Below are 13,979 nucleotides of genomic sequence, written 5' to 3' on the forward strand. Positions count from 1 at the left end.
TGCTCTGTGCACCTTAGTATGACCTTTGTTAAGTTTAAGAGAAAACTTTAATAAGAGAAAAAAGGTAGAAGCAAGGACTGAGTGCAACAAGGTTTGGTTTTGTATTAGAGGACTAGATAAGGCCCAATCCTACTCTGATTATTTTCAGAGAGCAAGATTAGGTCCCCAGTGTATCTATATACCTAACATTTGCCTTTCTAAGGTAAAGTAGAGTAAAAACAATTTATAGGACAAAAAAAATGCTGTTCAACCCAGGCCCAGATTACAAAATTTAACTGTTTAGTTAAAATTACCTCATCTTTCTCCACCAGAGGTTTCACCTCTACAAGGTGAGCATCCTGGAACTCTGTCGACATGATCAGTAGCTGGTATCTGCAAAGATCAAAGAAGTTTCAGCATATTTATGTTCTCATTTTACACCAAAGAGTTGTAAACAGAGGAGGAGAAAAGACCTCCTCACCTCCCAGTATCTCAGATTAAAGATTGTGAATCTGCTGGAAAATGTTATTTACACACACACCCATTCCCTCCCAGACACACACACCTCCCTAATTACAACATTAAGGATGCAAAAATCAAGGGATCAAAGGTTTGGCAATGTCAAAATTAAGATTGCACAGAAAGGAGGCAGGCATTTTATAGCAAAAAATAAGGTTGTGATCATGTCACTTGAGTGTGTATCATAATACATATGCACAAGAGGACAGAATCAAAGTTGCATGGGTAACCTTACTTCTTACGTCCTAATCTGAATACTTGATTATGTAACCCTAATACTCTTTCAAAGTAGGCTCTTCCCATATAGTTTTCTATATTTATAGGTTGAGGGGAAAACAAATTCCAGTATATGCATAAGCAAACCTGCTCATTAGCAGTCTTTGAATCTTGGACTTCAGATATACAGCACAGACCTCTACCACTTGAGCTAAAGGAGTAAACAGTAACAAATGTAAGCCGATTTCCTCCATGTGCACCAGCCACAAGGGAGTATATAACACTACTATTTGCTGGCCAGCAAAAGAAAGGTGAGAATTGGGTTACTTGCATTCTGTTCTTGCCGCTAGGAATGGAATGTCATCTAAGAGCAGAAGTAGAAGACAGCATAGCTAAAGATATGGATTTGGCAAATTCAGTCTGAAAGGTAGTGTGGCAAAGGGGATAGGATTCTGGATTTATTGGGTCTACAGAGGACCTTGAACTCAATAAAGGGTAGAGAAGCACACAGTAATATTAACACCAGTCAGTGGTACAGGTGCAATCTGAACTCAAGTCATCTGATTCCCAGATCAGTACACGTAGGCTCACATGTATTTTGATGTGGGAAAATAGGCAAGATAGCTGGCTGGTGTAGGCAGTTTAAAACTTGGAAGCCTATGTGGTGATGGTGTTTCCAGAAAGTTAAGAAGCAAGCGTTAACAAGTTCTGCTGTGCACAGGCACAGCAAGTTTTCATAATTTAAGAATCTGGATTGGAATTCATCCAAGTTGGATGGCTTTCCATTAGGGGACAGTAATAGTCGCAAGCCATCCCTCTATCAAATTTCAGTTCCAAATTTTCCACTCTAAACTCCTGATTATAATTAATCATTTGTACTGCAGTAACACCAAGAGATAGTGTACTTATTGTTTGAAAAACAAAAGTTGCTGGGGGGGTGGAGGGGAGAGAAGTGGTTTTTACACATGTTCACTGCAAGTATTCTGTTTAAATAGGTGCTTTGTGTTGCCCTCGAAACCTACACTGTGTGGAAAAATTTAAACTTAGGGGTTTTTATTAATGTTTGTTGCTTAGTGGATGGTTTAGAATAAGATAAACAGATTAGCAAAGTTAGAGTTTAAAAAACTACCTTCTTTACGTAAAAAATAATGTAAGGGGCGACAATTTAGAATTTTATGTTAATAGCTTTACACAAACAAGTTTTTATACGTTAGTTTTTATGATTATACATATTAAAAAAACTACTTATTTAGGAGTTTTTTAGCTCAGTATTTTTAATTTTTTTATTTAAATTATAAGGTCTTTTTTTGCATTTTATTTTTGCTGGCGTCTAGGTTTTATAATTATTTTATTAACTTTTAACATTTTAAGATTTAAACTTTTGCTAGAAAGGCACTTTCAATCTTAGGCTTTTGCAGCCATTTCTAAAAATCTTCTTTTCCCTTCACAACTGTAGCTGATGTAAGTGCGTAACTTTCCTGGATAGATAGCCATATAAACCAACAAACATTCTCATACACAATTTCAAAAAGTGTGCCCTGCATAATTCCTCAAAATACAGAGTTCATTTATATTTGCAAGCATTCATGTAAAGTATGTGTGGGTAGGGGGAGGGAAGAGACCACCACAAGTTTTTCATTTCACTTGCCCAATTCAGCTTGTTAAGAGGTCACAGGGTCTATGGAACATTCTACCTACACATTCATCTTAGGCTCCCACAAACTTGAACCTAGTTATAGATTCAATGCCAGCCAATTTAGTTAAAGGATTACATTTCAGAAGGATTACGCATGATTACTGAGAATTAAAGACTTAATGCGCCTTCATTATTGGAACACAGTCTTCTCAAACTGATCATACATCAGTGTTTGCCAGCCTGTAGCAGAGGAATCAGACTAGATTATGGCAAGGCAAGGCAAAACAGGAAAGGAAACATGTACAACTCACCTAATACAATGGGGGCTCCAACAAAAAAAGGTGGGGAGCATCATTCATGTTTTCAGGCCCTGTCTACATTACATTGATATAGCTACAGCAATCCTCTATAATACGTAGACGTATTATACCAACATAAAGAGGTATTGCATTAGTTCAGCTTTATCTAGAGTGAGACGCTGGTGCAGAGGATCTATGCTAGGGTCTGTTACACAGATATATAGAGAAGGAATGACACTCAGACAGGCAAAGTGTTGCCCTAGATACTTCAGATAAATCAATAAGTCTTTCACTAAAATATTTTCAGCTCTACTGATAGTGTCCAAATGCTGCATGATTCAGAAGTTGAGGAGAGATTAGTAATCCCATGCTTCCCATGTACATTGGCCTACATCACAAAATCATCCAGAGAACCCCATGACAGGCAGGAAAGATCCACAACTCAATCAAGTGTGTTGATGCATTGATAATTATTTACCACTACCACCCTTTACTTCACACAAAGTTGTTGAAGCAAGGAACTAATATCAGTCACCTAGAGAGGTCTCTAGGTAACAAATCCAGAAATGATCATAAAAGAAAAGACTGCAATCCATACACTCAGATTCCTCAAAACAGACTCACTCCACTCTGCAGTAGTTCAGTGAAGCAAGAGGGAGGAGGAGGAATGGGAAGGAGTGGACCCTGCTGGTTTATCTGTTGGCCCAGCCACTCTCCCCTCCGGGCCCCACCCTTCCCCCCACAATGTGGGCCCAGCAGCAGGGCGCCCTGGCCGGAGCACTGCAGCCACAGCGCTCCCCACTCCGAGCCCTGCCACATGGGCGCAGTGGTGCCCTGGCCAGAGCACAGCTGCTGCTCCCCCCAGAGAAATACTAGGCACCAGACTTGCATTTCTAGGCACCATGGCGACCTGGCACCCGGGTTTGTCCAGCCCTGCTCTAAAGGAGCCCTTGCTGGAAGCTGGGTTTACATAGATAAAGAGTCACTCAGCCATCGTTTCTGTTTGTGTTTTCTTTTCATGAAAGGTTTAGAATCTTTATATGCTACAGGAAGGGTTATTTAGCATCAGTATAGTTAAGTATTCAGAAGTCACACTTAGACAAGGAGTTGGTGTGACAGATACATAGCAGACTTTACCCTTGCCTAGATTGCATTCTCTCTTCCTAATTATCAAATGGGGTGAGGAGAATGAAAATCTAAAGAATGGGAAAGACAAACCTGACCAGTTCATAAGGCAATTTCCAGCCATCAGCAGGTATAAAAATGGATTATAGTGGTGAGAACACTTAAAATAAGAACATATAGTGGAGAAAGTGTTCTAAGATCCATGACAGCACTGCTGCCCCAGGCAGTACTAGCAAGTGGTTGGAACAGTACTCATTATTCGCATGACACTTACGCACATACTATTCAAGAGCAGCAGAACTGTATGTTTACAGGTGACAAAATAGTTTTTTATTACTTGTATTACAGAAGCTCCAGTCATAAATCTGAACCCAACTGTTCTAGGTGCTGAACAAAAACATAAGGATAGTATCTGCCCCAGAAGAGTTTTAGAGTCTAAACATAAGACAGAATGATGGATACAGACAGATGGAGTACATGGAAAACAATGAGACAACATAACAATTTATCACGCTGACCAATATTAAGATTCTAAAACATCCTCAATACTTCACAAAAGTGGGTAATTTAAATTGATGAGATAATCCTTAAACTAGTAGCAAGTTAAACATCAATCGAGGGAAAGTGACAAAGAAGCTCAACCATCTGACACTAAAAAACAAGGAAAATTTATGTGATGCCCAAACAGGCATCATTTTCAGCCTTTTACAGAGCTGCTTAGACTATTCCTGTTGCTAACAATGGGAGATGTATACCAGTCTGCCCATTATGACACTGGGAGGGGAGGGGGGGGGGGGAAAAAAGGAGAGATGTGAGTTAACACCATCACGGTCTTAACTCCACAGGGCCCTTGAACTTTAGAAAAATTCCATCTCAGCTGAATTACAGAAGATGGGAGGTTAGTCAATGGAAGCAACAATACACAACTGCAAAATTTAAGCTATATTCCACAAAGAAGTTCAGCTTGCATTACAAATATTTTTACAAAGATCTGAAAAGAGTCAGTATCAACGATTGTGACTAACTGGAAAATCTTGCCACAAAGTTAGTCACTGAACTGTTTATTCATGATATGTTGTGAGATCAGTCAAAAACACAGAAAATAACATGCAACTTCAGTGACCAAATTACTAGTACTACAGTGAGCTCACAGCTATTTTCAGTTAAACTAGCATCTGAATAAATACTTGAGAACAGTAACTAACAACCAGCATTAACTCTTGTGATTCGGTGTTTCTTAAAACCTTAGAGTCAAGTGATTACTTGAGAAACTCACTTAAGACTTACTAGTCTTGAGATTCAAGTTTTTCCTCAAAGCGTGACTCATAAGTGTACTTTAAAAAGCTAAACCCAAAAATTTAAATAACCCCAGATCTATTGTTTTTAAAAATCATGACTTTTAAGCCAATCGTGATTTTCTAGGGCCTGCTTGATGGTTATTGAACATTTGGGGTTGGCAATACTGTGATACAAACAACTGTAAACTGAACTCACATTTATTCACAAAAATTGTGAGCCACTTATTCTGCCAACATTATTAGATAAATAAAAAGTCTCTCCTAAGTAAATTGCAAACAGACTTTATGCAATTTTATTTTAATTTACTGCAAATTTGACAACTATATAGAAGAGGTATCTTTGGCAGCTATTCCAGAAACGTTTAATGTATTGTTGCATGGTGTTTTAGTTTAAAATGATAAAAAAAAGACATGAGTTCAAGTATTCAATGGGTCCTTTAAATGAGATATAGTGGTAGCAAAATCTTATTTTCAAAGCCAAAATAAATGGCTTAAAGTTTCAGCCATTTTTAATTTAGGTTTATACAATGTGCAAATCAATCTCATTTGGAAACAAACAACTTAGCTGACAATTTGCAAAACTCGTGCCAAATAACACTAGCATTATAAGCTAAGAGGAGAATACTGTTTGTAATGGAGCCAGAAGCTAATCTTTAGCTGAGTTTCTGCAAACCGATCCAACATTGCAAGGATACATAACCACAGCATTACTTCTATGAAATCACGTCTTCCAGAAATTTCATCATGTGCTTGCAGGTAAGAAGCTAATCTCTCCAGACCCCTCTCTGTATTGTTTAACCTCTTTCAACCGTATGATTTGCACTTCAGTCTTTAGCCACAGTACTGTTCTACTGTAACCACTTCAGGGCAGAGACTAGGTACAGTGCCTGTAAACTGGAATTTCTTTAGAACAAGGAGGATCAATTACTCTTTTAGCCCCAAGCCCTATATTTTGACAGCAGTATGCAGAATATATGGTTGAAGCCTGTATATCAAACAGCTGGTAATAAGCCACTGTAAACTTCACTACAGCAAAAAACTCAACTTCTACTCTATATACACTAAGTCTCAGACTGGGGGGTCAGGACCCTCAAGGGGTCACGAGGTTATTGGGGGGGAAGGGGAGGAGGCAGGTTGTGAGCTGTCCACTCCTGCATATGCCATGGCTGCAACTGTCAGCCCCCTCCATGGCTGACAGCCAGAGCCCTTCAGAGCTGGGTGGCTGGAGAATAGTGGCTGCTGGCTGGGTGCTCTGAAGGCAGTGCCACTCACAGCAGCAGCGCAGAAGTAAGGGTGGCGTGGCATGGGGGGGTCATCACTCTTTTTGGGGGGGGGGGTCATCACAGCTTGAAATATTTTCAAAGGGGGTCCCAGAAAAAAGTTTGAGAACCCCTACACTAAGTGGTCTCAAGCTCAAGGTGTGGGAAGTGCCACCTATTAAGATTGCCTGACACTTCCTGTTATAAGACCCTGTTCTCGGTTGCCTATAACTCCTGGCAAGTTAACCATTTGGACTGAAGTTTTCCATGCTGGATGTCTCCATCAGACTTTTTTTGGGAAACACATTAAAAGATATTCCCCCCATGTTAGAAATTCTGATGATCTTTCCTTTGGAGAGCTGTAGCGCTCCTGTGCTCTGGACTAGGAACTGGAAATTTGCCAATGGTGCTTGTATTTCAGGTATGTGCCTTCTGCTGTCCCCATGGGGGGCTGGTGGGGGAACAAAACAGAAAAATCCAAATTTCACCAACTTACAAACTTTTGAAAAATGCCAATTTGCACATACTCAGAGACTTAGATTTCAGTTGCTAAAAAAATCACGGAGGATTCAGTCCTCAATGAGCATGCTCAAGCCTCTCTCTCAGTTCATAGTACTGAACAGTCTGCATACATGTCTGTCTCACAGAGCAATTGGAGCATACTTCAGCCTAGGACCCTAGGGGCAAGCTGGACTTTCCTTGTAATGGATAATTCAAGGTCAGGGTAGGGCCAGACTCCGTGCTTTCAGTGGTCCCCCCTGTTAGCAGCCAAGCAGTGTGGAGGAGGAAGCTATCTGATCCAAATGCAAGGGGTAAGAGAGACTGTGGGAGGGAAAAGGAACAGACTGGGACAAGGAGTCTGGTGAGACGGAGACCTGATGAGGAAAGAGAAACTTGGTCTGGGAACCAGAGGTGGGAGGGAAGTCACAGATTGGACAAGAAAATGGGTGGAGAGGGGTAATTCCAAGTTTTGCCAATATTACTTTTTTTTTTTTTTTTTTTTTTAAACAGCGCTTTGAATAGCTAAGCATATCAGGGGTTTTGGGCAGGACCTTGGAATTCAGCATCTCATTGCTCAAAAATTCTTTTAGTTCTCCCCATGATAAATCTATTAAAAACTCAGCATAGTTATTCTCTGAGAGTTTCCATTTCCATGTGCTCAGTAGAACTAGTTCTACATTTGCTCCTTAACTTTCTGAACCTTCTGAACCCTTGCTTTCCTATCCACCCTTCACTTCAAAATTACCCTTTATTAAGGGAAGGTACACTGATGTGGAAGCTGTGACAACTTGCTTTTTTCCCCACTGACTGGTGATAATTATAAAGCAGAACCTCATTTATCTACCCCAGCAAGCAGTCAAATATCAATCTGAAGTTGCACATGGCCACTACTGGCAAAGTTGGGAGCAATAAGCACACACATACCTTGCTATGTTCCAAATCAATGCACTTAGCTTTGCTTTCAGTGAAATTCAGCTAACCAACCACCATCACAAGAGGCTGTGCAGCATTATTCATTATTAATGAACAGCACCCCAGACTCCTATTTCTGTCACCTGCTCCGACCACTAGAGCCCACTCTGGGAGCCAGGACAAAAACCCAGGAATCATGATTCGAATACATTCCATTGCTGTCCGGCAGTCATGCAAACACTGATAAAGTGCTGTGTCCCTCGCTAGCAGCTACTCCACAAACAATAATGACTACTGCCACCCATTACTTTTTAGCTCAAATAAGAGAAGACTGCTCAGTACAAATAAGTAGTTTTTAATCCACAAAATAACTAAAACATTCCTGGTTTCTCTAGATGATATGAAGAGGAAATTTATGGTATTAGGTCAAATGTTCAATCAGGAACATGACCCCTCCCACTACTCAACACACAGCAAGAGCCACATATGGATAACAATGAATAAAGCAAATTATTAAATCAGTTGTATACTAATATAAGAAAAAGTTAAGAAAACAAAAGGTCAGTTCAAGCACAATCTTTTCTGTTGGAAGGAGACTTTTTAAGACAGTCCAATTCATTATAGCAGAGATAAAACAACTGAGGTGAGCATCAGTGGTTACTGTTTTCTGCCCTCCCCTTATGCAACCCAGGTGGGGGAGTGCCTTGGATGCAGGGAGCCCTGACATTGTGCCTCACTCCTTCCCACCCCCCACACCACTCTAGGGGAGCAGAGGTGCAGCATTGGATGGGGGAGCAAGCAGCAATACCAGCTGCTCTGTGCTTGCAGGTCAGTTTCCCCAGGTGGGTGCAGGGGATGCTGGGGTTAGGGACAAAGGAGGCACAGTGCGGGGGTTAGGCATGAAGGGGGAGTGGGGAGCCCACAGAGGTTAGGGGCAAAGGGGGAGTGGGGAGGCTGCAGGGGCTGGGGAAATGGGGGGCACCCAGGGAGGTCGGGGGGGGGAGGGGGGTCGCACTCAGAGGCTTGCTGTGTGAAAAGGGTCACCAATGCAAAAAGTTTGAGAACCACTGGTTTAGCAGGTAAAATAAAGATTTATCTTTATGTCCAAGTTGTAATTAAAAACTTGGAGTAACATTTTATATGTAACCATTTATAAATAAAACATGTTACACACCTCTTTAAATAGAGGAAAATAAAAAGTTTAAAGTAGGTTACTTTATGTGAAAGCAAATGGTGACTTACAACTTTTATGCTTGCTAACATACAAGTGTTAAGAGTAATTTCAGAACTAGTTTATACCTTGATTTCAAAGACTAAGTGTGTGAACTATCTCCTAAATATTTACGAGGCAAAATCAAGTTTGTAATAACCTAAAATTATGGCAACATGAAAAGACTTTAATAACTTTATGTCCATCTTCACTAAAGTGTAAGAACATCCTAGATTCTTTAAAAGGAAAAGTGACAGAAGATTTGCAAAAAGATCAACCACGCTCCTTCAAACTAATCATGCATTCCTGCCACTGGGCTTCTGCCTGTTCCACTGTGTAGCTAGTTAAAACTCCTATTGGTCAAACATTCTGAGACTTGTACAGTAGAACCTCAGAGTTATGAACCCCTTGGGAATGGAGGCTGTTTTTAACTCTGAACGTTAGGGTTCTTTCAAAAGTTTACAACCGAACATTGACTTAATACAGCTTTGAAACTTTACTATGCAGAAGAAAAATGCTGCTTTTAACCATCTTCATTTAAAACCAACAAGTACAGAACACTTTCCATACCATGTCAAACTATTAAAAGGTAAACTTTTTTAAACTTTTCCATTTTAACACAGTACCTTTTTTGGGTCTCTGCTGCCTCACTGCATATTTCCGGTTCCAAATGAGGTATGTTTGATTGGTCAGTTCATAACTCTGGTGTTCATAACTTTGAGGTTCTACTGTATTTGTATAGCACCACAAGCATGCCTGGCACTTGGTTACTTCCATATCTGTAGTCTAGGTATTGCATACTTTTCCGAGCACCAAAGCCTCTGCCCCAAGGATCAACTAGTAAAGCCCATGCTGTCACGTGTAGAGTAGTGTGAAAAGCAGCCAAAAACAGTTCTTATTTCCATGCACTATGCTGTAGTGAGCAACTGTAGCTGTTTGAACAAGTTCTCCACAGTTTGCAAACTGAGCTGCTGCTGGCTGGAGGTACCATGACCTCTGTTACTCCACATAGCTGCTATTTCCACCTTCTCTAATCAGCTGTCACATTCCAACCAGCACAGAACCTTGGAATCCGACAGGCTAGTCTACCTGGTTCTTGCAGGGTCCCCGTGATGACTCAACTCGCAAAGAGCTACAAGCATGGTTGAATCGCTTCACACTGACTCAGGGCATGTCTACATTCAAACCTCTTATTTCACTAAGCACTGTGGCTGTGCCACTATTTTAGCTGACAAAAGGAGGTCTCCCATCCGTCTAGGTAATCTACTTCCCCAAAAGCCTGTAGCTAGGTCAACAGAAGACCTCGGTCAACCTAACACTGTCTGCCCAGGGGTTAGGTCAGTTTAATTATGTGTCTCAGAGATATGGATTGTTTTCACACACCTGTGACATCTAGATACACTAGTGTAAGTTCCCAATATAGACTAGTCCTCAGTTGTTCTAGGCTTCAGCATTAAGTGACAATCCTGGAAGATTTGTATTGATTTGTGCAGATGGAAATGAAGGGCATGTGCTGAGGTGACAAGCTATATATATTTGGGGTTATGGCATGTGCTGTTTGTGTTAAGTTTTATCAGGGGGAGGGTGGATTCTGCTGGGAGATGCCTGTTTCTCTGTGAGGGTGGCAGCTGGGTCAAATAATCCATCTGTGTACTCTTCCTCATATAATTAATGAAATCACTACCCTGACTCTAACTGTATGCAGTGATTTGTTGAGTTACCTTTGATATTACAATGATCTAGGACTCTTGGCACAGCATAGCCTAGACACACTCCTTCCAGTAGCTGTAGACAACATGGACATAATTTGTAAAGTCAAAATGGCTGAGAACTTAATAATTGGACAGCAACAGACTGCGAAAGCTAGTGATTCAACCTGGTGCTATTCTGAACAAAAGAGCTCTCAGCCATGTTTGTAGCTGTTTCCCTCACTTCAGTGATTCTACAGACATAATAGGCTTCAGAGTGATGCAGAGTATCCCTGGTATCTTACTATATAGATTTCATAAGCATTATGAATCAAACTTCATATCATCCAGTCACTTTCCCTGCAAATGAATATTTAAAAACAAAACAAGGCAAAAAATAAAACTAAGGGTGGGAAAGTGGTGGAAACAGGAAAAGAGTAAGGACTAGATCACTAGGGAGAGGTTTGTTAGACAAGCACAGACAGGGTTTCAGCTTTCATGCTATGGTGATTTCTAGGGCCTTCGTCATATTAATGTTTAAATAGTGAACACAACAGTGGAGTTCAAATATAGATCAGCAGTTGTAAATCGGATTTGAAAGGAACTGTGTGGCCAGTCTCCAGCTGTGCAGAAAAATACTATTGACAGCTGAAAGAGATTTAATAAGATTGTGACAACTAAAAGGAAGTAACTCAAAACAAAAAGGAACACAGGAAGCATTGTCGGTCATACATTAAAATCAGAACTGTTAAATTTACACGCATCCTGCTTTGTGCAAACATATGTCTGTGGAAAATATCACCACCAGAGACTACTCAGTCTTACATCACCAAACACTGTATATCCATGCTGTACAGACGAGGGTAAATTTGGCCTCCAAAACTGGGGATAGGCTAGAGACAGTAACATTCTGTTATGCGAGGTATGAAGAAAACAGGCCTGATCCTGCACCACCCACTTGACCTGAGAGTAAGCACAAACTGACTCCGTTAGTTCAAGGTGTAGGGGCTTCTTCTAGTCTTGGGGCTAACAGACCCAAAACTGATGAATGTGATGCCTTTATATATGTGATGACATGTTGCTCTCTCTCAAGGAGCACCTGCTACTCCCGATGACAATGCTGTGAACCCACCAGAATCAAGTGCTATTTATTTACATGGTGTTATATTAAGATTTTAGTATCTGAAGTGATGCATATTCAGTGACAATTCTGAACTGCTTCTTACTGACACTATTCCCTCAATATCACCTTAAAATACAGATTGATAAATTTATGAAGGGACTCATATTGGGTTGCTGGTGATGCAGGGGACTGGACTCATGACAAAGGAGGTCCCTTCCAGTCCTATGTTCACCTCACAGCGAGGCTGGAAAGGTTAGATTTTTATTGTGGCAGTAAGTGTCATTTCACTATGCACACAAACCCATGAAAAAATAATTCCAATGAGAATAAAAATTTACAGATAGGCAAAGTTAAATCAAACTCAAGTTCTCAAGCCACATTTTTCTAAGTATATTTACTTTGTATCCTTTGACATGTGATGTTGATCATTTTTATTTTAACAGTTATAAATCTTTAATTTTTAATCTCAAAGTCTGTTGCCATGAAAATCTTTTTGTCCAAGCCCATGATTTCCTCTAACTGAAAATTTAAACTGATACATTAAAAAGTGCTTAAAACTCCATAATTTTGCACAACTGTTACAATTTAAACTAGATAAATGCTTAAAAGTAATTGATGTTATTCAACAAAATTATAAAAATAATCTAATTCTGCCAAACCTCAACTAAGCAGAATTAGTGATGGGATTACATCCAATCAATTGTTCACTTCATCTTGAAGAAAAATTGTAGAAGGGTAGGGAGGAGGGAATGACTGGAGAAAATGGCTGAAAAGTTCAATAATCAGTGGTACTTACAGTCTGATTTTCAAGTGGCCTCACCCAGAATTTAGTCATCTTCACTGGCACACAAAACAGTATTCAGGGTGTTGCCTTCCATTGCAAGCCTTATATAAAAGGTTACAGCTACTACATGTTTCCAGTGCTAATGAAACTATTTTCTTCTCTTAAACATGAACCACTTAGAAGCACAAGTACAGCTTTTAAAGGATGCAATTTACTTTTCCTTCCTACTTTTGCTATAGATCAGCAACAGACTCAAAATTCTGGGAAATTCTTTGATGGATTTGTACCATCATGTCATGCAATTGTACAACACCAGTCAGCTTCCCAATGTGATAACTAGTTAAGAGTGATGGGACAAGGATTAATACTGTACATGCAATTTTGATTATTGGTGTACAGAAGTTTCCAAATATTATTTCTGCCTAAACAAAATGAAATAAGTAATGTAGATATTGCATGCATTGTTTTTAGTATCTTTCTGTTCAAGCTTGCTTTATTATTTAATGGACAAGAATGCAAAAATTAGACCTAAACTATAGCAAACTGAAAATGAGCATGATTCCTTTCTTTAATCATCAGCATTCAGTCACTCTTTATTACAGCTACTGATGCATGCAATCACTGCATGATGTTATCTCAATGCTACCACAATAATATTCCTTCAAGTACTCTGCAATTTCTCTTTTGTTGTTAAAGTAGAGAAAACACGTATTTGCTCACTGCTACTGCATGCTGGTAAGGTCTGAACTAATTCCATCTATTAACTTTTCCAGGTTCTTCTACTTCTTTCAACTACTAAACGGGTCTTCTAGTCTCTACAGAGGACATACATTGAGCTGAAGAGAGCAATTAACTTTCCAGGAAGGCCCCCATGATGCACAAGGATGCGGTTGGTAAATCTTAAGTACAGTGTTCACTGTTTTGGGAGACAGTACAGTCTCTAATGGATAAACAACTGGACTGGGAATCAAACCACCTAGCTTGTGTTCCCAGCTCTGTCAATAACCTGCTGCGTGACCATAGATAAGTCATTTTTGCTTAAGTTTTTCTGCATGTATCAGGAAAATCAAAATGATATTTTGTTTTGGGCTGACCCAAACAAAAAACACTTCATTTTGTCAAGCTGACATGGACCTTGATCTGTCTGCTTCTGTAGTGTCTCATGGGAGTTGTCGTTTGAGTACCTTATGTATTCACTCTCTTTAATGGGCCGGGCTCTCCAGTTGGAATACATCTCCAATGATGCACTGTGGTCCCATCTGTGGTTAAGTCACCCCTCTGCATCATTCAAGTGCCATGTTCACAGTGTAGTCTGGATGTAGTCCAGCTGGTGAGCCTATCCCAGCCCATGAAAGGAAAAAGGGGGCAAGAGACACCACGGCAGGTCAGGCCAACACAGATTAATGTCACTGACACAAAATGTTTTGATT

At 40.1% G+C, this 13,979-nt stretch overlaps 1 protein-coding gene across 1 annotated transcript in view; it reads right to left on the reverse strand.

Moving 5' to 3' along the window:
• NDRG1 (N-myc downstream regulated 1) overlaps positions 1–13,979 on the reverse strand; it is a 56,443-nt gene that overhangs the window by 39,524 nt on the left and 2,940 nt on the right. The window contains exon 2 of the mRNA XM_067531604.1: positions 294–372. Coding sequence (XP_067387705.1) covers positions 294–356 — 63 coding nt within the window. The 5' untranslated portion in view covers positions 357–372. The remainder of the gene's footprint in view (positions 1–293; positions 373–13,979) is intronic.

The sequence above is a fragment of the Emydura macquarii genome, unplaced genomic scaffold, assembly GCF_026122565.2.
Source record: "Emydura macquarii macquarii isolate MOO-44397 ecotype Brisbane River unplaced genomic scaffold, CSIRO-AGI_Emac_v2 contig_369, whole genome shotgun sequence".
In the NCBI taxonomy this organism is placed as follows: domain Eukaryota; kingdom Metazoa; phylum Chordata; order Testudines; family Chelidae; genus Emydura; species Emydura macquarii.